Genomic DNA, 25,968 nt, shown 5'->3' with positions numbered 1-25,968 from the left:
TACTCACTTCTTCTAAAATGAAATAATGTCCCTCATCTGCTTCATCTTCTTCCTGTATTTATACTTTTCTTTTATACCCCTTATTTGTCTTAGCTACAGGCTGACTTGACATTTTCACAGTCATATAACCTTGACTGGTTGCTCATTATGATGTCTAATTAAGGAGCACTCCTGGTGTGTGGCTGTAAATAACAGCAATACCTAATACATAAATACAAATTACCATATTATGAGTCGGATATTAGTAGCAGTAGCAGTACATTCGGGTCCAACAGTGTCAGTGTGGCTGAAGTGAACCATTTTCCGTTGTGTAACAGCTTGACGTGTTACAGATGCTATCTACAGTTGCAGACATTTAAATTGCTCCAGGCACATTTCATTTTTGCTGTATCATGCCTCCACCTGCCTATGCAGATGGCAGAGAAAGCTGCATGAACAGTGTTTTGCTTCATCTGTGCGCTGTTAAAGGAGCAATTTGTAAGATATGGCCAGAATTTTTTGATGTCTTTCTTTCCACTATCACCTTTTGTTTGGTCAAAATACAGAAAATCATCAATTCACCCAGTAAGATGTGAAAAAATTCCAGCTCTACAGGCCAGTTTCACCTGCTGCTGATGTCTGGCTCTCTGTCCCTTCTCCCCGGCTGCATTCCTCTCCTAGCCTCACCTGTAGTGTCTTGTTGTTCCCAAAGCCTAAGTCCTGGTCAGAGCTGCTGTAAATCGCCTCCATACTCTATCTACTGTCTTCAAACTGACCTCTGTTGGTCCTGAAGGCTGTGCTCAGTACCAGTTCGGTGTCAGGCCGTGTTCACTCTCATGTCAGGCTGCCAAATCCAGTTGAGCTGGTCTCCATCGCCCATGGTGACTCCTGCTATGATCCAAGGTCCCACTCCAGGCAAACTCTATTGGCACTGGCTCTACGGTTAACTGAGCCATGAGCCAATTAGCGAGCAGGATAGGGAGCAAAGGGCAGTAGTTGTCTGTTATTCTGGTGATGTGCTGCCCCCTATGATTTTAACCTTTTGAATTCTGCCATATTCTACAAATGACACCTTTAAAAGGAGTAATAGGTAAGAATTGGCCTGCTTGAATTTTTATTCCTCTCAAATCTGGGGCAGCATATCACCAGAGTAACTGCTGACTGCTGCTAATTGTATTCTTTTTGTACATCCATGACTGTAGCTATTGTTAGCTTGTTAGCTCAGCTATCCATGCAGCTAGCCCCAGTATCAGGGAAGCGTTGGTGTCACTAGCACAGAAGCTTTGGACCGCTGGGAGAAGGAAGTTTTCAGGCCTGGGGCTAGCTGGTTAACATGTTAACTTCAGTAGATATCTCTTCAAAACATACATAGACATCGTCGACATAATGTCAAAGCTGTTATTTCTTTACTTTCTGTTTATGATTTTAGTTTACAAATATTTTAACATATTGCAACTTTAACTTCACACACTGTATTAGTCAGTTTCGATGCGGAAATCACAATATGATGATCATGTGCGTCTTCTGCCTCTCACGTTATAGATAAGATTGTGAAATGAGTAATATAGAATGTGTATTGTTTAATGAAATCGACCTAAACTCATGTGTTTCTCTCATTCAGATTCATTGTAACCCAGAAAGTCTAAAAAAATAGTATGTTTTGGCAAAGTTAGAGTGCTGTCAAAAGCAACACTGGACAATATGAGCAGGAAGTTCATGTAATATAAGCAATATGAATTACTTACGAGGCTGGCTCAGTTTAGTCCTGCTCAGCAGTTTTTTTTTAGCAATCTTTTATTCCGATGAATGACTGCTACACCACCAGCAGCAGCCTGGCATTCTGAAAAGATGAAAAATCTGATGGATTGGCTTCAGCGAGGCGGCCAATCTTTCTGGCATTCGGCCAGCTCTCTGTCACCTCGAAGAAATTGATCCCATTTGATGTAATAAAATCAATACCAATAAATGACATATTATTCAATTACCTGACATTAAGGGGGCCAAACTTAACATTACCAAGAAATAAATTGCGATCAAAGGCAAGAAGATTGTGAGTGTTATATGCTTTATTGAAGGTATTCATAGATTTTTGCAGGAAATTTATGCAATTAATCAGTGTGTAGTGAACCAAAAGAAGAAAACATAGAAGTGGAGCTCTGATTATAAGATCACTGTGAGAAATGATTGTTCTATATGGTTACATACAGTGAAAAGCATGTGTGTTGCCAAGATTGGTAGAATATGTGCTTTTAAAAGTGCTGATCCTAAGAACACCCATAAGTGTGAGGAATGTTGGAGCGGGTTGATACACAATAACTTAACGGATTTTAATGCACTGAAGCTAAGTATGAGATTAGATTAATGCCTTGCATCCTCAGGATAATGCCACCGCAATTTTTATCTTTTTCAATTCAAATGAGTTCCCATAAAGTTTGAAATGTCTTCCCCCAGCAGTCAGATGCTACTACTGTCCATATCGGAGCTAATCATCCGCTCCCACTTCAAAATTTCATTACAGCCAGCTCGCCAAGTCACAGCGCTGCAATGACGAATTTAATCCATCATGTATTTTTTTTCCCCCCAACATGACTTTATAATGCAATCATTGCTGCTGCGGCTGTGTCACAAGCTGTTCCATACTCAGCAGTAAAGAGATTCATATGGGAATGTACATCTGCAGTAACTGCAACAGGTGCTCCATTAAGAAAAGTGTGATGTCACGGTGGTAGACGGCTACGCTGGCAGACTCATAAGGGGGGGGGGGGGTTTCTCCACAGTGACATATTCGGAGTAGAGTGAGCGCAAATGAAGATGTGGGGATCAGAGACGCAGAAAAATAATCAAATCTCAGTGATTTAAAATGAGACACATGCTGCATTTTTCCAGGAAAAGTAACTAAGTGAAGGTGATATAATTTTTTCAGGTGTCTCATTATCTGGGAAATTTTTCCATTTCTTTTTAGAAGACAATATTCTGTACACGGGCAATGACATTTTCACTTCAGTCACTTTTTTATGCAGTTAATTATTCATTTTGGAGACTAATATCATTCCCCCACTGCTTCACACTGTTGTTTACTTCTGATAGGAGTGAAAAACAGAGTTGAAAGTGAACCTGAGCAACAGTCTCCTCACACTCATTTCTTGTTTCCCCAGCCGCAGTGATTGTGCTGTTATGAAGTCAAGTTATGGGAAAACAAAAATGCATGATGCATTAGGTTTGTCAGTGCAGTGTTTTGTCTGTGCGAGCTGTTTTTAATGGAATTTTGACAAAATAATAGGAAGCGATGACTCCCGGGAGGTCAGCCAAACTTGCTGCAACAGAGGCGGTACAGTATAGGGACTTCTGACTGTGGTGAATACATCAGTGCGTTCACACCTTCTATGGGTCAAAATGGCAAAAATAATAATAATAATACAATTACACAAGTTTTATCATTAAAGAATGAGCTGGAGAAACAGTTTCGCAAACACCAAGCAAAAGAGACTGCCACGCCTACAACTGAAAACAACACCTGCTGGAATGAGATAAGGACGACCAAACACATGCAGTCTTACTATTGTTTTCATGTTTTTTAATAATAATAGGAATATGAAACACAGAACAGAAGTAGAATAGAAGACAATAGATTACAAAAAGCATAAGAAAAAGAATTAAATGTTATCTTAAAGACAGTTACATGTAAGTGAAAACACTGAGCTCAACCTTGATTCAACTGCACAGTGGTAAACCTTTCGTCATTTCTCACAGGTGATTTATTCTATCATTCTAATTTTTCATGACTGTTAATCAATTTGTTCCTCGTGACTTCATGCCATTGTTTTCTGTTTCTGTTTTAATGAGTGTTTTTTAGAAATACCAATGTTTTGGGTCCAGGGGACCCCAATCAAAAGCACCCAATTCTGCCTGTGCTGTTTAAATAATGGAACTATTTAGTGTGTACATGTTTGCCATGTGTCTTAATTTAAAATGTAACACTCTATCAGGGGAGGTAGTGCTGAAGGGCTGAAGATTGAATGACTGTGGATTTATATTAATTCATGTTGGGGTCAAAATGTTTTACCATTTAACTATAACACAGATAATGTTTACTTGAAATTACTATATGATACCAGAATTAACAGATGGCGAATGAGCTTTTAATTACTAATGTGGATTGTACTTGGGATAAGAACTGCATATTGTATTAAAGAAAAGTATAGATTTTCCTTTCACATAAATAAAACATGCAAAGGAACTGTGACTCTCCTAAAATAATAATAATAATGTTTAGTGATTACGAGTTAGATAGCTCTGTATTTCAACAGTAATCACTGTCTGGTCAGTAACCCATGTCAACGGTTGTGATGAATATCTGTACACAGTGAGACAGACAGACATATAAACACCTGACAAAATAAACCTCTTCTGTGGTAGTTCTTGCTAGAGTAAGTGTCTCAACAAACGCATTTAGACATGATGACACACACACAGACTCACAAGGTGATAACATTGCCAGCCAATGCTGTCATTCTGGTAACAAGTTAACACTTTTCTATGATGGTTCTTATGGTAGTTTATTAATGGGGGCCCCGGGGATGTATCTTTTGTAAAATGATGCATTTATGTTGCACTTTGTGCAAATGGTGCATATATTATGTATTTGCATGTTGCATAATACACATATACCATGGGAATTTCAAAATAAAGGATATGATCAATAATTAAACATGAAAGTTTCAATAGTCTTGTTATATGTCTGTTTTACCACCATGCAGCACAACCTGAGGGACTCTTTGTATTTTTGTACTTCCTGCAAAAACATTTCCTCCTCTTTTAGAAGCAATAGATATGCACCCCTGATCTCTTATCCTCTGCATCTCCTTCTTCTTCCCTCCATGTCTTCTGCCTGTAACCTCTCTGACTCACTGACTCTCCAGACGCTGCAGATGGGCATAAAGCATTTCTCCGGTCTGTTTGTGATGCTCTGTGTGGGCGTGGCCTTATCTCTACTGACCACAATAGCAGAGCACATTGTGTACAAGCTGGTGATCCCGAGGGTCAAGGAGCCACGCTTCAAATACTGGCTGCACACGAGCCAGGTACCGAACTCACACACAAATGCACACATAAACTACACAAAGCGAATCATCCTTTAAATCATGCAGTGGCAAAGAACCACATCGCAATCACCAGAATCACATTATAATCACCAAATCACAGAAGTATTGGCAGCAGAATTCAGTCCGTACATATTTGGACTCTTTCTCGCACACATGCAAAACACACACAGTCTTTGAAGTTCGCTATAAACAGCAGAATAATCACAGAGACGCAGACAAAAAGTTTTTTGTGAGTGCTAATGTGTTGCTTGTTCTTCCAGAGATTACACCGGGCGCTCAACTCAGTCTTCAATGACGACAAACTGCCGACTGTTACCAAGCCTGAGAAGAGGTACTGTCCCCGTCACTGAAGCCTGGGCTCAATACACTTTCAGTTCAATCGAGTAACCCAGCAGAAAAATACATCAGTGTAAAATATTGATGCTTAATGTGATGTTTTTTTAATGAATTTGATTCGAGGACACCCCTAACTGATTGGGCTGAATATGAACTGAGCCCAGTTGTGTTGCAAATATTCATGATGCATCCAGTGCATGTTATTTTCACTTGGGACTCAGAAACAGGCTTGCCGCTGGCTTATAGAGGCTCCAAAATTGAAGTGATCATGTCCATCCACTGGTGTTATGTGAATATCATCGGAGTTCATTTGTTGAGAGAAACAGAGGAGAAGAGGGCACAGTGAGACAATGTATTTTAAAAAAGCGCCAGTCAGACGGTGGAGAAACATCTACAGAATGTGATGTAAATGTGGTATTTCTGTTTGCTTAATGTGATGTAAATGTGGCATTTCTATTTGTTTTATTACACTACATTACATTTTCCTTATTGCTCCACATGGAGCTGCAGTGGCTATTTTAAGTCACATGTTTCATGTATGTGTTGATATGTATTTACATTCATTTAGAGGGGCGCTACGTAGTTTAGGAGAATAAATTCAAACTCAGAATTTTAATATTTATAATAATACAATGCTGCTTCCTTCTGTTAGAATACCAACCCACCTTTTCATATAAGGTGCAATAGCGAGTGAGAAATTCATCACCTGTGATACACACAGTCAAGAAGCATGAATGTGTTCACTACATAACGTAACACGGACACAAATGCAGATTGTACGATGGTCTTTCGAATAGCAGAAGAAAAACGATAAAAAAAAAGATATATTTGTCTCATTCTACCATCATTGCACTTTGTTGCATTTTGCTTTTATCCGTACACAGACTTGTCCACCTCATGCAAATGTGGATGGAAACACACTTGTTTTCACATGCGGCGTTTCTTTGTTATCATGTATTGTTTCTCCCCAGTGTGGTATCAAGCCACTGCTTCCCTTAACAAAATGCAATTTATTCTCTCACCACTTCAAATCCCAAAACACCGCAACATAACTGTGTTACGAACAACACACAAAGAAGGGAAATTACTTTGGTTAAAAAGATGCCAAGAGGCAAACACCCATTGCATTGGATTTCATTTTACTGAATTGCATCGTATTATTAAGATGCTAAATGGAACTACTATCCCAATTTGTTAGATGGCTGATTGTTGAGTCTTATTTCCAGGCCGTCAAGTACTGATGCTTTGGGCCACTGGTGGATTCAAGGGGGTGCAGGGGTGCCCCCATGTTCGTAAAAAACACCCATAGGATGCCCCTATGGTAGATAAAACACGATAAAGTGCCCTCTAGTGTGCCCTTCCAGTGGTGAAGTGCCCTCTCTTCACTATTAATACACAGATGACTTTCTGCATTCTGGTGCCCCACCGCATACAGCTGGTGCTCTTTTTATTTAGTCTGCCACTGCATTGGATTGGTGGCCGGCTCAAGCTACCAGCACAAAGCATCAGTATTTGAGGACCTGAATGAGACTCAACAATCATTCTTTCTTTCTCCAAAAAATCTTTCTGTGAGTTTAATTGACCCACTTCCAGTGCAAAGTGTCATTGTACACAATTAAAATGCTTATTGGGTTTATACTTTGTTTTATTTAATTTTAAGGTATTGTATCGAACCTGCTGGTGTGCCAGCTCTGGCTCACAGGCCCCACTTTGGGCAACCCAGCACTAGAACATATCACATATCACATATGTTATAACCTCATTGACACCAATAAAAAAGCATGGGACAGGAAGCTAATTTTCCAAACTCTAACGGCCCATTGGCCAAATGATCAGACTGCGAATAAGTGACATCAATTAACATCCAAGTGGCAGTTTAGGGACCCACATTTAATCAGAGACTAAACAGAATGGTCACTCTGTCTGAAGCTAATTATCAGTCAGGGAAATTGAGGAAATAATCTTGCGCTGACGTCACAGGGTATTGTTGGGCACAGTGGGTGAGCGAGGGCGACTTAGTCAATCATGAGAGCTCCTTTTTGGGCTGTCTCAGGCTCCTTTCAAATGTTGCCTGGTCCAGATTAGTTACATAAACCTTCACAGTTATTGTGACACCGCTACAATGTGTGAAGCCCCTTTTTTTCACATTTGATCATTGCCACGTGTAATGTCACATTGGAGCTTCCTCCTCTGATGCTATCAGATAAGCTGATAAGCAAAGTGGGATATGTATCACTCTTTTTAACGCTTCTAAAGGGAGATCAAAATAACCCTCCAGCTTATGCTGAGCAAACAGCTTCTATTTTATCTCTCTGTGAGAAGAACTTCACGTATCCCCACTTAGCACAGCCGACGGAGGGGACACTCAGGTGGAGCTCTCAAAGTGGGGATTAAATACACGTAATAATTATGGAGCCATGGCCATGTGAGGGATGCCTGTCGTAATGAGGATAGATTACCTACTGCTGCATAATTACGCTCATTCAATCAGGCGCCTCTGCATCGCGCCTGCACGCTGTCTAGGAGTCAGAAATTATTACTGTCATATTGTCAGCATCCTGCAGGAACCCTGCGCGTCAGACAAGTCAGTTTTCACATCAAAAACCTTTCAAGAATCAGTGCTACCACTAGAAAAAGTGCTGTATATACACCTGTGCCCCATCAGCGTAATAAATAGAAGGCATTATGACACCAGATGGAGCATATGGGTAAAAAATTTAATTGACCTAAAACGACAACTTAGGATGGAACCGTAACACGTTTCTTTTCTGCGCTAACAAGGTTGTACAAAGTCCCAAAGGCATCAGAGAAGAGTCTGTCTGAGAGAATTACGAGCGGTGTCTGTAATACCCTGAAACACTCTCCGATGTCCAATTAAGATCTTGTGATTTAGTATCAAACGGAGTGTTAAGGTCATGTAGCTCGAGAAAAGACATTTAACCCACGCCCGTGCTAAAATAAGATTATTTGTCACACCTAGTAGATCAAGAGTATCAGTTACAAGACAGCTGCTTCACTCGTTTTGAGGAGAAATTATGGGAAAAGACCATTGCTCCTGCTGTTTGTACTTAATATACATTATTTCTCTTCAATTTCAAATCAATGTTACTGTTTCATGTTTTTAGTCAGTTTTACTTATTGCTTTTGGTTCCACGTGTATTTATAATATCTGATATTGATAACACTTTATATTAGGGAACACGTAATAAGTTGCTTGTCAGCTGAGAGTAGCCGAAAACTGTGCTCAATTGAAAGTTCTGCTACTTTTAAAAAACAATTACTCAGGTAAAAGTAAAAGTAGTCATCAATATAATTACTTAAGTTAGAGTACTTCCTGAAAAGGTTACTGTAGAAGTGAGTAACGTAAGAAACACAATTCTTGTCAATTCATCTGTAAATATTAGCGGTTAGTGCTATTTGAAAGTCACACTCCTTCTGTAGCATCAGCTGTAGAAGGATAATATAGCTCCAGCAGACCTGGGACCAGCCTAACACCTGCAGCTTTTACAAAATGAGCATTAAAGGTGCAATATGTAAGAATTGGCCACCTGTCATATTCATACTCAAACATGGGGCAGCATGTCACCAGAGTCACTGCTAACTGCTTTTAATCTAGCTGCCGTTAGCTAGTTAGCTCGGTAAGCCATGCAGCTAGTGGTCTGGGAGCTCAGAGAACAGTGCGCATAGGAGCTTTGGAGCGGGTAAGGCTGCGGCTAGCTTGTTAGCATACTAACTTCAGTAAGTATATCTGCAGCACAATACATAAACATCTTTAACATCAAATTAACACTCTTATTTCTTTACTCTGCAATGTTAGAATTTACCTGTCAAATTCATAATAGGGGGCAGCATTTCACTAGAGTAAGTGAAAAATGCTGCGAACAGCAGCTGCCATTAGCTAGTTAGCACAGGTAGCCATGCAGTTAGTGGTCCAGACTGTGAGCTTGAAGCACCAGGGAAGTGTAGGTGCTAACACCACTAGCACGGGAGCTTTGGACCAGAATGGGCCAGGCTAGCTGGTAAGTATGCTAACTTCAGTCTATCAAGTATTTCTTCAAGATAATACTATAGTACGGAAGCCTTAAAGGGCCATGCATTCATACATTTTATTTCCTCCGTTTTCCTGTGATAACGAATTAATTCCATTAGTTTTCTCGAGATCTCGAGTTATTATCTCGAAAATAACAACTGCCGTTTTCCTGAGATAACGGGATAATTTTCTCGAGATCTCGAGATCTCGAGATAATGAAACGGTGTTTTCCTGAGATAACGATATAATTAATCGAGATCTCAAGATAATGACTGTGATATGATAGGCCTGAGATTATGGAGACGCCCGGGACCTCGTAGCTGGTCAGCTATGTAGTTGACGAAGACATCAGGCTCACTTAGATTGCGCCGCTGATATAGCTGAAGCCTTGCTAACCTCTTTTTAGATTACGCACACTAATGTGTATATTATCTGTAATGCTAATGCTATTTCAGCCTGTGTAAGGCCTTGATTGAAAAGATATGTGACGCAGTGATCGATATGCTCCTGCTCCTCTGACATTGCTACACTGAATGATGTTTCCTGCAATGATTTAATATACTACACTATCGTTTTGTTTTCTCAAGAAATCAAATTAATTATATCGTTATCTCGGGAAAACAAAGTTTCGTTATCTCGAGATATCGAGAAAATTATCCCGTCATCTCGGGAAATTGTTATTTGTTATTTGAAATGTTATTTCGAGATAATAACTCGAGATCTCGAGAAAACAAATGAAATTAACTCGTTATCACGGGAAAACGGAGGAAATAAAATGTATGAATGCATGTCCCTTTAGAGCTTCCGTACTATAGTGCTTTAGTTAGTTATCTGGACACTATTAACACTTGTTTTGTGTTGTGTTTTTACTTTGTTTGCAACCTAGGAACAGCCCATATATACTGTATTTTTAAGTAATAATGTACTCTGACCTGATACGATCCCATATTACAGTACCTAATATTACATATGTTGAAGTCTGTTTAAAATTCTTCTTTTTTTTTCATCTCGGCCCTTTTGTCCCCACCACAAAGTGACACCCTTGAATAATAAGCTTTCATTAGGAAGTTACTGAATGAAAACCCTGAGCTGAAGGCCTAGTACTTGTTGAATATGCATGCAGAATAAAGCATTAATGAGTGCTTTGGAATGACTAACAGAGTCAGTACGCTACTAATATGCATGCTAATAAGCAACTACTTAATGGTTAATATATGCACTCTAATCTAAAGTGTTACCCTGACATTTTCCAATACTCTTTCATTTGATCTTCACCATTCCAGCTGCATATTACTCATGAAATATAATATAAAGCATGCAATCCCTATGAAGTTTTAGAGAACAGCTTTTATTTTGCTATTCATTCCTCAAGAGCGGAATTTTCCTGGAACCAGAGCAATTCTGCAGTGTCGAAATAATTGTGCAGTCATTGTGCTCCCTGCTTTCACCCCTGCTGTGTCATTCTTCCACCGAACACCATTATCACAATTTTAGAGGAGTGTAATCACCATCAATAACAGCCACTCTGTAACTGTTGAGTACGAGAAGACCAAATTCGACATTAAAGTTTACCTTCCATGGGGTGGTCAAGAGGTCATTCAGTTGTACAGAGCTGAACCTGCCGGAGCTGGAAAGCATTCAATATCTTGCTTAAGGACACTTCAGCAGGAAGCATATCTTTCTAGCGCACCTGCGTCCTGCTTGTTGAGGGGCAGCCTCTCTATTCACTGTGCAACAAGCTGTGTCTATGTCTTGTTGTGACTGCTGGTAGCAACATCTGTACAGACAGATGGGTTGGGAAATAGTGGTCGGTGGTGAAATATTCCATCCTAATTCAATTCTACGGATGAAGCTCAGAGATCTGCAGCAGGTAAACATGTGCTGTCCTCTTTCATAAGCTGATCTGGTTGATCTGAGATAGGAAAGTATCTATGATGATAGTTGTGAAAAGTAATAGCCTTGGTTTTGTATTTGTGTGTCTAACAACTCTGCATCTGCCATAGTTTGTAAGGACATTTGTAAAACCACTGCTTTATGAAAGCCTAACATATTATAATGATTCTGGAGACCCTGCAAATTGTACATAGGAGAGACCGGATATCTCTGAAAATCAATGATTTACACCTGTAACTGTTGTGAGGAGGAGGGATCTGGCCTCTCTGAAGAAAGGCAGCAGGGGAACCTGACCCTCAGCAGTTGCAAAAACAAAATCATCTCTCTGTAATTCATGAGGAAAAAATAGGCTGACTTGCAGTTGTGTAAATCGCTCCCAGCTTCTTGATATACAGAATGTAAAACAAAAAGCTCTCTTTGTTTTGGTGTTAGCAATGAAGACGCTCTCCGATGTGTGTGACAGGAGCACAATGATACGCCTTATATCTCTTACATGTACAACCTTACATATGCAGTCCCTCTTTCAGATGCCCATAATCTTACACAGATACCTTTGGACAACCCAACCACCAGAATAAATGCTGGCATTGCATTTTATCTTGTGATAACACTGTATTTATGCTCTGGTTAGGTTTAGTCACAAAGAACACTTGGTTTGGGTTGAAAAAAAAACATTTTTTGGCTTCAAACACCTGCTTTGGTTGCTACAAAGACGGCATTCATGGAAATGTGGCGACTTCCCATTGAAATATCAGTTTTTGTCAACAGTCGTGCTAGAGTATGAGTAAAGATATTGTTTTAAAATATTACTTTAAGTAGTAAAAGTCAAAGTAAAAGTCACCCATATGAATAGCACTTGAGAAAAAGTCTTAAAGTATCTGATTTGCAAATAATTACCAGTATTATGTTTTGTTTTTTAATCCCATTGTTGACAAAATAAATTAAATGTGCTACTTTGGCTCTGATTCAACATGCAATCTGCGAAGTGACTAGTAACTAAACTTATCACAGATGTATTCAAGTAAAAGTACAATATTTTCCTGCGAGTTGAGGTATAGAGTAGCAGAAAACGGAAATTCTCAAGTAGTGTACAAGTACCTCAAAATTGTACTTAAGTACAATACTTGAGTAAATGTAATTAGGTACATTCCATCACTTGACACCACAAACACAGTTGGTCCCAAGGTCGCCTTAAAAATATCAATTTTTTTCACTCTTACAAATGTTGAAATACAGGCTTGAACTGTGGTCACTGGCTTTGCAGCCTTCTTGTCACCAGCACCATCCCCTCCACCTCCTGATATGACAGGTCAGGTCATAAACATGTAATGTGAACGTGATATGACACATATTGTAGAAATGCAAATTTGATATGTAGGGCTGATTTTCACTACAGGATTATCGTGGCCAAACAAATCTACAATAACAATATTATCACAATATCTATAGAAATATATATATATAGTTTTTGTGTGAAATGACAGGTTTATTGGAAAGTAATGATCATATCAAGGACATCCTAACATTGCAGAAAACAAATAATGATTTGTGTTTCAGTTTGCTTTTCATCTTGCCAACACTGCATGGTGCACATTTCCCTACCCGACCTTGATATCATTACTTCTTGTGGGAATCTCTACCAATAATTCTGTATTTTCCAGTGAAGTGATGTGAGCTCCGTCTCAATCATCACACCCATTCATATCATGAAAGTTGAAAGTGCTCCTCTTTCATGTGGGAGTACACATAGTTAGAGGCTGGATGGAAAAACAAGAGGAATAGGGCTCCTGAGCTATGTGAACAGGCTGTGTGCTGATAATAAGAATCTTATTGATTTGAATTGCACCTTTCAGAACAGCTGCAAAGTGCTTTCAAAATAAATAAATAACAAACAGAAGATAATTTATGAAAAAAGCCAAAAACAGTAGACGAGAAGCCAAAGAGAGGATGACTTTTTTCACAAAAGAAAGGTGAACTTTAGACACAAAGGCTCAGCCAGCAGATGTTTTCAGTTTAGACATTGAAATGCCTACCACCGACCTGCCTGAGATCATTGCCGGCTGTGACTTAGCATAATTAGTTGGAGAACATCTGCACTATAAAGTCCAGCACACTAACGCCTATAAAGATGCTGAAACCAGGGTGATTATCTTTAGACTTAAAGCTTAAGAGACCTGATGACGTTAACCACGTTGCAAAATCTTCTCTCCATCATTGCGGCCATGATGTAAGCACAGGTGCCTCCTTGTCAAACGGTGCATGTGTCAGTTTAAGATGAGATTCTTTTTATGTTTTATATTCTGACGTCTGATCCTTCAGCTTAAGGTTTCTTTTGATGTCAGGAGTATCTCATTAGATTCTTCTTGTCATTTCTTCTTCTTTCTTTTTTTTTTATCGCCGGTGAAAATACCTTTGATTCAGAGAGTTCCTCAGTTAGGCTTCACATTCATGTGATGGGAATCTCTCTCGTCTTTACTCCTTTAATGAAACCACGGTTACTTTTCAGCCTGCAGATCTGGTCCAATAGATGTGAAAAGTTTCTGTTTGAAAGAGGAAACTGAAATTTGTTCTTTTCTAAGTCTCTGGCACCGGAGCTTTCCTATAAATGACTGCAGAAACACTCGAGCTGACAGGGAGTAAAATATATATTATATTGTATTGGTACTTTACCGGGATATGTTCTCATTTTTTAGTGATAGGAAGCACAGAGTGTTCTCAGGAGCTTTATATAAGGCTTAAACTTTTTTAAACAAGTTTTTTAAAGGACTTTTTTATATTGTACCATAAATCTACCATTAAAGTACAATATGTAACTTCCATCACTAGGAAGCTCTCAAAACAAAAGATGTTTGCAGAGTGTTGAGTAGAGGGCTGGGCCTAGCGGTGGGCAAGAGCCGCTGCTAAGCTGCTTAGAGTCGGCTGATGTCTGGGTGAGAGCCAGACACTCTGGAAAGTAAACACCTGGAGTCACTTCGTATTCTGCTCTGATCCAGAACTGTTTACGGACGGGAGGAGAGCTCAGAGATTACTTTTAAACTTTTGGGATTAAAAAAGTGGATTTATCTTCACTCCTGTTTATCAACCTGACTACAGCAATGATCCGCAGAGCTGAATGCGTTTTCTTGTATTTATGTTCTGTGATGTTGACTTCCAACTGGAGCTGAAAGGGAAATGTACTATACTTTATAAACGTAACGTTACAGAGGGGAGAGGGGAAAAGAAGAGTACCAGAATCTCTGGTGAGTACTTATACTGAAGTTAACCATACAGACACATTCACCCTCAGTATGTGTAGGTGCCCGCTGATGTTGTCTTACGGCTTACCCTCACCTTGAGTAAACTCGTGGATTTCTCGGGGTTTGAACATTGTTGGAAACATTTTTGATAATTCCAACATACATCTTTGAAATTAATTAGTAATCTGTTGAGTCTACCAATCTTATGAATATGATTTTGTCTTTAAACAAAACTTTTCTTGTTTGCAGTCATGGTGCCCTTCAAATCCACTGACTAGCCAACTCATGCTGTTATTTTAATAAAGCAGTAGACCACACAAAATTCAACACTATGAAGCTGAATATGTATAAACCAAAAGATAAACATTTCAATAACAACTAAGTAATCTGAATGTATCATTTATCTGTGCAGGGACGACTTTTAGCAGAACATTTGCAAGCTTTGATGAAGCACAAAAGCAAGGACACTCACTGGTATTTTCTTGAAACTCAAGATGACACCAGCCTTGTGTAATATCCAATCATGTATTGCAGACCCCACTTGCTCTCTCCCCTCTTCCTGTCGTGTGCTGATGCTGTGGAAAAAAAGGGAGAAGCTTTGGGCAAAGGTCCAGGGTGACTTGATGTTGCAGGAGTTTTTCATGGTTGGTGCAATCAAAGGGATTGATATGTTACCAAGGAGAACCAGGCTTTTTTTTTTTTTTTTTTTTAAGTTTGTGTGGATTTAAAGCGTCACTGAAATAGCTTTGAGATTTTTTTCTGTGGTGAGTTGTGCTTCCGCAGTACAAGAAACATGATTGTGCAGGATAAATGAGTTGAAAAGCAGGCAGGACAAATGCTGTAAAAAGGACACTGATTGAGGATCACTCTGCTCCTCCATGTCTCCCTGGAGGAGCACAAGGAAAAAGGATTTGTCAAGTGATATATGTTTAAGCCCTGATAGAAGATGACATCAGTGATGCTGTGTCAAATTTACTGCTCGAACTGCCAGGTTACTGCTGCTGGTGCTCATTAGCTTAAAGATGAAGGTATACCTCCAGGTAGGATGGGAGAGTTCGGTGGGATCAGTGCTGGTGCTGGAGGGAAATAACTGTTCATGATTTTGATTTCTGCCAGGGAGCCTTGACAGTCAGGGTCTTTTTTTTTGTCTTAATATGCATGTTATGGAGGCTATTTATTAAAAAACTTAATGAAAACTGACATTATATTTCAACAATGACATGAGTTCTGGCGGCAGTCAACCATTGGCTGCTCTACCTGCAGCATCCCAATCCTTAACAAGCTACACAAATATCAGATGTACTTTTCTTGCTCAACTATAATGGCCATGTTCTGACAAAATAGGTTGGTAACTTGACCATAAGGCCAGCTTGCCAGGCCATGAGGGCACTTGGCACACAGGAGTTAAAGAAAGAGGGAAAAAAAGGTCAGACAGTGGCATGAGTAACATACACAGTAATCCATCACAATTCACTAACCTGCTAGAGCACGCTCATGTATCAACCAATCTGCAAGCCACACCGTAACCCAGCCACCACACGGATAAAGATGTGCTGTATTATGGAGGCCGAGACAATCAAATGATGTCTTGGTCTACCATAAGTCACTTCATTTCTATAGCACATTTAATAACAAACAAGTGAAAAGAACGATAAAAGATCATGCGTAGGCCCAGAGTTCTGTTGTTGCTGCTGTTGTGGCATTGAATAACGGCCAGAATATTTTTTTGCAGAATATTATGATGTCACGGTGCATTTGACTGCTGACCTTTTGGATATCAAATGACATCATTTCAAATCTTCAAATGTTATCATAATTATTGTATAAATTCTTTACTCTGACCAGTCTATTCATCCTTGAGTCAAAGTGAGCATTTGGACCAAATTTTAAGAAACTCCCTCAAGCCATTCTTGAGATACTGGGTTGACAAGAATGGGATGGACAGACGTACGGACAACCCTAAAATACAATGCCTCAAGCAACCGCTGTCACTAGCGCAGAGGCATAACGAGTAAAACAAACATTATGAGAGCAGCGGTTAATGTTTGATCAAAAGCCACAGAAAAAAGGTGGGTTTTGAGTTGTGTTTTGAATAATCTGATGTGGTGGGGCAGTTTGTTCCACGGGTTGGGGCCCACAACAGAGATGTCGCCCTTGAGCTTCCGCCACGCCCAAGGGACTGTAGCCTGTACCATAGCGACTCTCTCATCTGTTTATCAAATTTAAAAGCAGAATCTAAAATCATCCCAAGGTTTTTTTGCGTAGGGTTTCACAAAAGATGACAGTAAGCCGAGCTTCCCACACAAGGGCGCTGACGGATTAACACCAGGGGTGGCCTGAATCACCACAAAATCTGCTATGACACACACACACTCAAGTGTAGAAGCAATTATCAAACCTTTTCAGACAATTTTGAAAGGGATTGCGTGGGATTCTGATTAAAACATCTACAGTTGGCCTCGCAGCTCTTTGAGGCTACACTCTGAATTAAATGCTAACTTCAGCATGCTCATAATTGTGTTTGTTGGCATCTTGTAAGCAATTGTGAGCACATCAGCATGTTAGCAAAAACGATCTGGTAATAAGCACCCAATACAGCTGAGTCTTACTGGGATGTCATCAGTTTTTCAGGCATTTAGTAATAAACCAGAATAAGTGACAAATCAAAATCTGAATGATGGTGCTAGAGGAAATTTTAAAGGTGCAGTAGACGATTCCAGAGAAAGAGAGTGTCAGATCATCAAATACCGATGTATTGAGTTGGTGGCTCGCTTGACCCAACAACCCAAATATTGCATGTTGCACCTTTAAGCGATCATCAAAGTTATTACAATTCAACCTGAAGGAAACTTGAAGGCTTGTACAAAATTGCAGGGCAGTCAAACCAATATTTGTCAAGATTTCACTAAAAAACACAAATGTCAACCTTATGACTAAGGCCTGTACATTTCATCCTCTGGGGAGCAAGAATGTCTGTTAACATTTTTTTTGCAATCCGTCCAATAGTTACAGTAATTCAGTCAGAACCAAAGTGCTGGACTGACCAACTGACCAAACGACCAACCAACCGATACTCTATCATTGCCATCGGTAGTGCCAAGCCGCTGGTGTTGCTAAAAATAAAACCTATTATGCAAGACAGAACAGAACAATACACCAAGGGACAAATAACAAAAGGGCATTTTACATTTAATGGGACATTCAGAGAGACCACTTGTACAAGCTCTTGGCGAGCATTCACACTGGTTGTTGTATCCTTCCAATGATTTCTGGAACTTTCCCATAAAGCTGTTTGGGGAAATTAGTCTTCACTTTACTATCTTGTTCAAGGTCTGCTTCTCCCTGAATTTCAGTTTGTCATACAGCGTGGATATAATTATGTTGTATGTGCAGCAGCAATACAGATAGTGAGAAAAGCAAAGGATTGAAGTCACATGTGTGCCTGTAGAATAGTCAGCAAGAGAGATAGCATCTGAGCTGCAGGTTTTACGTAAGACTCAACCTGAAAAGATGCGGTCAGATGATACACGATCTCCCACATAGGCATTCCTACGAAGAAAACAGAATTTCCTGCTCATATTTCCCTCTGTATCTGTTCTATCTTCAGGTGCAACGAGGGAAACAACCAGTCAGCATCTTGGAATCCTGCAGAGTCCTCCCACTGCAACAGGCGTAGGGTCCTTCCACAAGAGATGCAGAATGACCTGGAACACCCATCGTCCCAGGATCTTCCTCCTCCACCACCGCCATCTCCCCTGCCTCATCCCCATTCTCTTCCCCTACTAGAGAAACACCTGCCCATAGTGACCAACTCTAATGGTCGCTCTGACTTGTTAGGGCGGGCGTTGGGCCAAGGACTGGGGCCAGGGCAGGGAAGCTCCGGGCAGGGCATAACATCGGGACAGTGCCGGGGTTTGGGTGCTGGCGACTGCGGCCCCGGCGTGGGTGTGGGTGTGGGCAGGAACCCGCTGGTTCAAGAGCTGTCAGAACTGGAGGGTCAAATCCTTGTAATCAAGCAGCAGCTGCAGTCAGCCATGAGGAGGAAGAGAGAGCTAGAACAGTACCAATCAGAAAACCAGCAAGCAAAACAGACTTCACCCAATCAGCCCACTACGCACCAGTCTAACCAGCTTGCTCAGTATCCCCAGTCCCACCAGCAGACTAACCAACACACAAACACACTCCCGGAGTTCTGAAGCTTTTCTCTTTGACATGCCTGGAGAAACCTGGCTAGACATGGGACCTCCTTTAGGTCCTGGAGAGGGATCTTTGTCTTAATTGTGGAGTTTGAACATTCAAAGATTTCTGGTAGCTGAATCCTCCGTTAGGCTCAGGGGTTCCCCTGAACGCTGGACTGAAATGTTCTCCAGGGATCCGATCCTGCTCTGTGACTCCAGTAGAACAATACCTGACTCCTGGAACATGGGGTTTACTCAGACGAGAGGCGCTGGACAAAGGTGAACCAGGGACCCTGAATTAAATCTCTCACTAGCTTGTTGCTGTCACTGAAGAGCTGTGCAAACCTTTCTCTTCTTAACTTCCCTTCCCCCAACATCTTCACCTCCTTGTCGCCTCTTTCTGATCCCTTGATTTTTTCCTTTGACTTCCATTCCTTCTCCTTTCTAGCCTTTCCTCTTGACCCTCTCATCCTTTACCTCTAAGCCTTGTCTCTTCAAGGGTACAGATTTGCTTGCCTTGGTGATAAGCTTCATCACAGATATGACCACTCGGTATTTAAGCTTAATGGGCTAATTCACCTGAGTCTTATGTTGAGACTCATTGAGAGTGTAAATGACCTGAAGTTGAACCCAGCCACTTAAGTCTTTATGTCCTCGTGTCTTGCTGAAATCTTGTACCTTTAAGGGGGGGAAGTAAAGACATACAGCTGTTGATTATTATCAGCGATGACCTAATGTTTCTGGCCTTTGACAATGTATTTCATTTGGCTTAGGTCACTCTTTCTAGTGCGCCTTTTTGTGGGTTGGTGGGGCAGTCGATACAAGTAAAGAACAAAAAAAGATATGATGCTTCAGCAAGACACCTCTGTATTCGTCAAGAACCTCTGGTTGGCATCTGGTGGAAAAATATGGGACAATAAAAATTCTTATTTAAGGAATCACTGTATAATGTTGTCCTGCACTTCACCGATGCACTTCTAGTTTATTAAAGAAAGCTGCACCTAAAAGTCTTCATTTAATTTGTCAGAGCTTGACTTGTGGTCTAGACGTTTTTCTTCTTCATGATGGCTATCCCAGCCTATTGAGATCATCCCGGTGCTCTTGTAACCTCAGACAAAACACAAGCCCATCGTTAAAGAAACAGTTCACTCAAAAATAAAAATTCAGGTATTATCTACTCTCCCCTAAGCCCATGAAGAGTTGGGTAAAATTTGTGGACTATGAAACTTTACCTGACTTTCCATCAGCATGGGGTGAGCACATACTGACTGAATTTTCCGTTTTGGCTGAACTTTTCCTTTAAATAGTAAATGTTAATATTGACATAGACCAGATGTCAAACTCTGACATCTTATTTGGACAAGATGATCATATACAACTGAACACACTGAAACAGTCCCTCTGTGATGAGACCTGTTTTCTTGCATCGTTTCTGTTTGCGTTTGGATGTGTTCCGTTATTAAAAACTTACCTCTCTTCTTTGTACTTAATTTTTTTTTCTTCAATCTGTAGCTATCTCAGACATCAATATACAGTATCATTTCAAGTACAAATCAAAAAGCAGTATAAAGGACACTTTTTAATTATTAACCTTGAAACTGTTAGGTATGGCGATTTTCAATTTTCTAAAGCCTTGATGTTACCTGGAAACAAAATTGATTTAGTGATAACTGACTTGAATCACCAAAAGTTCATACTATTTTATTTAAGAACTTAAAGGGCATTTCCAATATTCTTAAACCTAGGCCCTATTTTTACATTTTGTTGTGTAAATGATGCATACTTAGTCCAGTAGATAACCTCAGCCAGCAGCTGTGACACAGCTGCAGTGTTACCTTTGGGGAACTGAAATTGCTGAAATTGTTAGTCTACATGCCTGACAACATTATGGAAACTATTCAAACCGATTTGTCAAACAGCAGAACCCTTTTTGTAACCAGAAACACAAATCTCTCTGAAGGTGAGGTCTCGCTCTGAAATCTCTTGAGAGGTGAGTTGCTGTAGTTGACTTATCTAGATTGTAGGTCCTAACCACTTTCACATCAAGGACCCCTTAACTGACACAAATTAGGCCACAGACCCCCATTTGATGAGATTTTATCCCAGGGTACCTCATCTGATAAGAATTGTGCTTTCAGATGTTTTATTACAGAATTTGCATGAAACCCATGACCTGAATAGTCATACATCTGTCATCGTGTTACTTATGGATGGAATTATAGTGAAAATATTCCCTTTTTGCTGGGGACGCCCTGCAACCACCTCAAGGAATCTGATCTAGATTGTCAAGATCAAATTCTGAATATTCAGCCAGAACTTTGGAAATAATTTCTTGCTGGCAGTTCCTCTGACTAAACTCCAAAGCCCTCTCTCAAACTGTGACTTGTCACCTTCCTGCAGCAACTCACCTCTCTTAAAAGCAGGACTTCTTCTTGAGCAAGATTTGTGGCTTTTACTCCGTTTCTGTAACGTCGTTTACAATAACGACCTCAAACTGTCCGTGGCAAAACAAGCACCTTTAGTGGATGTAACTCCACGGTCTGAGTTGCCCCAAATGATTACATTGTAGCAATCGTAGCCGTGCCGTGGCTACCACAAATCCAAAACTTTTGGTAAGTATGAGTCATTTACATACCAAAACTTGTAAAAACCAGAATTCCCCTTCAAGGGATATACTTTCACTGATACATAATGACTTTCCAGCTCATGTAAGAGGGAGAAAGATGAAACAATGTAGCCAGAGGTATAGAACAATGGCTGACATCCAGGGCACGCCAATCAAACTGTGCATTGAGGATTCATTTGCTGGAGTTTCTTTTCCAAGTTGGCCATTGAGATTCAACTGCAGTTACTCATTTCTCCCCCCATCTAAATAGATTCCATTATGACTTAAAAAACACCCTGCAGCTGTACACATAACCAACCGACTCAGAGCTTTGCTGCACACCTTGAAACGATATTTGGTTGTTGCACCATTCTTCAGTGATATTGCTAGGGGACAGCAATTTGGACAGGGAGGCATACTCAGAACAGCTAAGGATGACATTTTATAAACACATGGCATGGTCAAATGCTGCCACACACACACATACACGCACATACACAGACGGCCCCTATCTATTTAGCCAGTGTGTCTGCAGGGTAAGCGCAGGCTGTCACAGCTGAAATGAATACCTGACAGAGCGAAAGAGCAAGTGCACTGGCTGAGCCGTCAGCTTTCTTTGTGTCTCTGTGTATGTGCCTTGCTTAGCTGTGACATAAACATCACTGAAGTCGCTGCGCTCGTAACAGGATGAATCAACAGAAAAACTAAATAAGAGCCAGGTTTTAGCATATCTGTGCTCATTCCAATAACTCGTCTGGCTGGCTGGACAGGGGTGTGGGGCGAGGAGGAAAGGCCTGCCGCAAAGGATGTGACACTTGGTATATGGGATAAGAATAAAGTCGTATTCATATTGACATTTTGGGGGCCCGTCTAAACACAGGCTTGCTAAATTGTCACGATTTCCTCCTGACTTGTTCACGGAGGCAACAATATGTAGCATCATGTATCTTCTTTTGAAATTGCCAACATTTCCATAATAATGTGAGGAGCTGACAAAATAAACATCAGTTTTTTTGTTCAAGAACAACCCTGAAGGTGTACTAGTCCTCCGAGAAACTTTCCATTATTATGAATTCAGAATCCATTTAGTGAAATTGTCCTTCATGCTTCAGTACATACTGTATGTGAAGAACATTTAAAGCACAATGTTTTTCCCCCCTGAACTAATCCTCCTAGGAGACACCTGCCTCCAGACACTTTACTTTCCACTGCGCTACCTCCATGTACCAATCAAATGTTTAGGAGTAGGGTCACATTACGCTTCCATTCTGCCAATATTCTTCCATTCGTTTTAATTGATTTGACCTTTGTGCGACTTCATCTAACAGAAACAATGATCCCAAGTGTTTGTGAATGGTGAATTCATTATCAATTCAGCACTAGTTTCATTTTCATTGTTTTACAGATTTTGAACACTCTGTTCAAAATGTATTCTTTTTATACCCACGTTGGAACCATGACATCACATATGTTTTCAAATTTTTGTTAAACGAAATGTAATAATGTGCAAATTTGACCTTACCTTTAGGCTGCAGATGAGCCACTGTTTAGATTAGGGCCAGTGGCAGACTAAGGATGTTTGAGGGCCAGGGGCGAAGAAAATAAATAGGGCACCCAGGGCCCCTGCACAAGTCCACTAGGGCCGATCACAAAAAAGAAAGTAGAATTTGCATGTTGCAGAAGAATTGTTATAGGTCTGCCTGCAAGTCTTTAATTGGGGGGTAAAAAAAATCACACCAAATCTCTAAAAATGTTTAAACAAACACAAGGACAGACATGTTTCCAACTTCTTACAGCAAGGTAACTTTGTACAACTATTGTCAAGATGGATTCCAGCTTTCTGTCTCAGTTCTTTGGTATCTCACTTTGACATTAAAACAGGGGAGGAATGGGAATATTGTTTCTATGTATTCAACCTTTTTTTCTCCTCGTCTTTGGCCACAATTTTTTTTAATGATAAGAAGAAAAAAAAAGTCACCACTTTAATTTGACACATAATGAAAAACACAAGACAACACACTGTTGCTACTGACTATTTAATTTGTGGACAAACCAAGAAAAAAAAAATATATGTAGCATTTCAAATGAAACGCTATTTTTTTGTTCTCAAAGTAAAAGACGAGTATAATCACAATGATAATGAGTATAGTTCAAATCAAGAATATCTATAAAACATCTTGACTTCTCTCTTCATGCTGGGCGTTATCTTCCAATGGGAAAATGGAGTCACAACATTGCATCACAATCCACTGGTGGGTCGGGGAGGGGGAGGGGAGCCTCAAGGAGGAAAAGTGAAGCAGGAGTCATTAGCCTGGTTTCCATTAACAGGGCTAGCCAGGGCCTTAAGTAAGTCACTTGGTTTCACTCCAAAGAGCATTTCCGTCTCTTTTTTTTTCTTTGTCCCATGTATTATATATAGACGCTTTCCATTGGGATTTCAGTTTAAATTTAATTGTAAAGTCCTACCAGTGAAATCTTCAAGTAGATCTGGCACAGGCTAGCCCCACAAGACCTCTCTGCAGGAAAATCCTTATTAACATCACATTGAACCAGGAAAACTGGGATGAAACACACTCATTGTGAGAAACCCAACCGTCAGAGAAATTGTTGGAAGTGTTCGTTCTGTAAACCACAGACTAACATTTCTTTATCTTGCAACTTTGCTTTTTTTAGGTTAAATTTTCAATTTTATCTTGTGCCAATGTTGTGCTTATGATATGGATTGGGTTAACCACTCAAACCACTAAGTTAGGGTTAGGAAAATATCATGTTTTGGCTTACAATACATGTTGTCGCCTCAAACACGGCTGGAAATGTCCCAACCTCTCGTCAAAAATACAAATGTTGAAACGCAGTCTTGACCTGCGGTCGCATGTTTTTCCACCATCATCCCCTCCACCACTAGATATGAAAGTCAGGTCATAAACATGTAACGTGAACATGATATGACACATAGCCTACAAGACGTTCAAATGCGAACATATCAGTGGTTTGCAGAAACATTAACTGCCAACATTTTATCCTGGTGACTGGGCTGGTCATTTTCATTGTGGTTGACAAGTTGGCACTGCAAGTGCCAAACACCGTTTTCTGACTCGGAGGATGTTACTGACTCTTCCTTGTCATTTCCTCCAAAGGGAAGAGAGGTTGTTCCCCGAAACACCTAAACTGATACCAAAACATATCCAGGTTTACAGCAGGCAAACAGGTCCAAATGGATCATAATAGTCATACAGATTGACAAAAATCTTTACAAAATATGACCTGACATGGTCAATTAATGTACAGAAAGAGATAATAAAAAGAAGGATTCTTTCTTTTTTATCTGTACAAATGACAAACATCACAGAACAACAACATCGATATTTTTTTCCATAGCAGATTTTTCAGACTGAGGGGGGATAGATGTGGTGATCGACGAGGCAAGTCACCTGACAGGATGTGATGTAAAACAGAGTGAGTCAGCTGACAGGAAGTGTGCAGGTTTAACACCGTCAGGGTAGGCTACAGCACTCGCTCATACAAAATGTACAAAACACCGTCCTCTAACTACAAACAGCACACCTTGGAGGGAAAAAAATGTCCCATGTTTCAAATGGTTTCAAGTATCTGAAAAAACAATCTGTGCTTAGGGTTGCCTTGTGATAGTTTTGCCACTGGTGCGATCTGTGTGCCTTGGCCGGTTGGATTGAGCATAGCCCAACTAGATGAGAACCATTAGAAACATGTTGTATTTTGTCCCCTTGGTGAATCAAACAGATATATCAGGAGTGTTTTTTGTTAAGCAATCGGAGCCACGTGGCATGCGTCCTCGTCATTGTGTCTGGAAGTGCTGTGGAGACGCAAACGTGACCCGGTGCTGCCCCCTTAGTCATGTGACCTCCGTCATCGATGCCGAGTGGTTCTGAAAATGGAGGTGGGAGGAGGGATGGGGAGAGCGGTGTACGGATTGAGAGGGAAAAGAAAGGAAAGGGGACAGGAAAGGGAAAAGGTGTGGAAATGAAAAGGTAAAGGTAAAAGAAATCAATGTCAGCCCATATCAGGAGTGCTCTGTGTGAGGTTCTGTATATGTTTCTGTGCACTGGGTACGGAGGACAGGGGTGTAGTGCAAAATGTCATGCCTGTATGTTCTTTTGAACATATGTCAGTGCTTTGTGTAGAAGGAAAGAAAGAAAGAAAGAAAGAAAGAAAGAAAGAAAGAAAGAAAGAAAGAAAGAAAGATACATGGTGAATCATGTGACTCAATCTTCCCTTTCTCTATGGGAATTCTGGGGAATGTAGGAAATTTCCACAAATTACAATTAAAAAAATTAGAAAAGAAAAAATTACAGTAGACTTATTCAAACAATCTGAAGGTGGATTTTTGTTTTAAGCTCAGGGTCCTGAGGGAGCTCTTCCAACTAATGGGAAAAGATAATGTGCATCATGGAGATTAAGTCTTTGGGATGCCAGGTTAAGTGTTTTCAGGTACCTGTGCGCTGAGGGTCTCCAGAGGGCTCTCTACACGTGGGAAAGTCATCAGAGGCAGCCCGCGGTAGTCTTCAGTTTTCTGTTTGGCTGCTGCACTGTGGACGCCTTTGAAGTTGTTCACAACACATACGCCCTGTGA

At 40.4% G+C, this 25,968-nt stretch overlaps 2 protein-coding genes across 4 annotated transcripts in view; one reads left to right on the top strand and one right to left on the bottom strand.

Moving 5' to 3' along the window:
* grin3a (glutamate receptor, ionotropic, N-methyl-D-aspartate 3A) overlaps positions 1 to 20,239 on the top strand; it is a 58,631-nt gene extending 38,392 nt beyond the window's left edge. Inside the window, exons 8-10 of the mRNA XM_084382394.1 lie at positions 4,899 to 5,060; positions 5,342 to 5,412; positions 18,184 to 20,239. Coding sequence (XP_084238520.1) covers positions 4,899 to 5,060; positions 5,342 to 5,412; positions 18,184 to 18,772 — 822 coding nt within the window. The 3' untranslated portion in view covers positions 18,773 to 20,239. The remainder of the gene's footprint in view (positions 1 to 4,898; positions 5,061 to 5,341; positions 5,413 to 18,183) is intronic.
* Positions 20,240 to 23,379: 3,140 nt separating this feature from the next.
* Positions 23,380 to 25,968, bottom strand: part of plppr1 (phospholipid phosphatase related 1) — a 65,049-nt gene continuing 62,460 nt past the window's right edge. For 2 of the 3 annotated variants that reach the window (XM_084383329.1, XM_084383330.1), the window contains exons 7-8: positions 25,831 to 25,962; positions 23,380 to 25,263 (exon numbers count right to left, since the gene is read on the bottom strand). In XM_084383329.1, coding sequence (XP_084239455.1) covers positions 25,231 to 25,263; positions 25,831 to 25,962 — 165 coding nt within the window. In that variant the 3' untranslated portion in view covers positions 23,380 to 25,230. The other variant, XM_084383331.1, reaches the window with a different exon arrangement.

Source organism: Pagrus pagrus (genome assembly GCF_965226575.1).
Source record: "Pagrus pagrus genome assembly, chromosome: 19".
NCBI classification, from domain to species: Eukaryota; Metazoa; Chordata; class Actinopteri; order Spariformes; family Sparidae; genus Pagrus; species Pagrus pagrus.
This window is presented reverse-complemented; position numbering and strand designations above follow the sequence as displayed.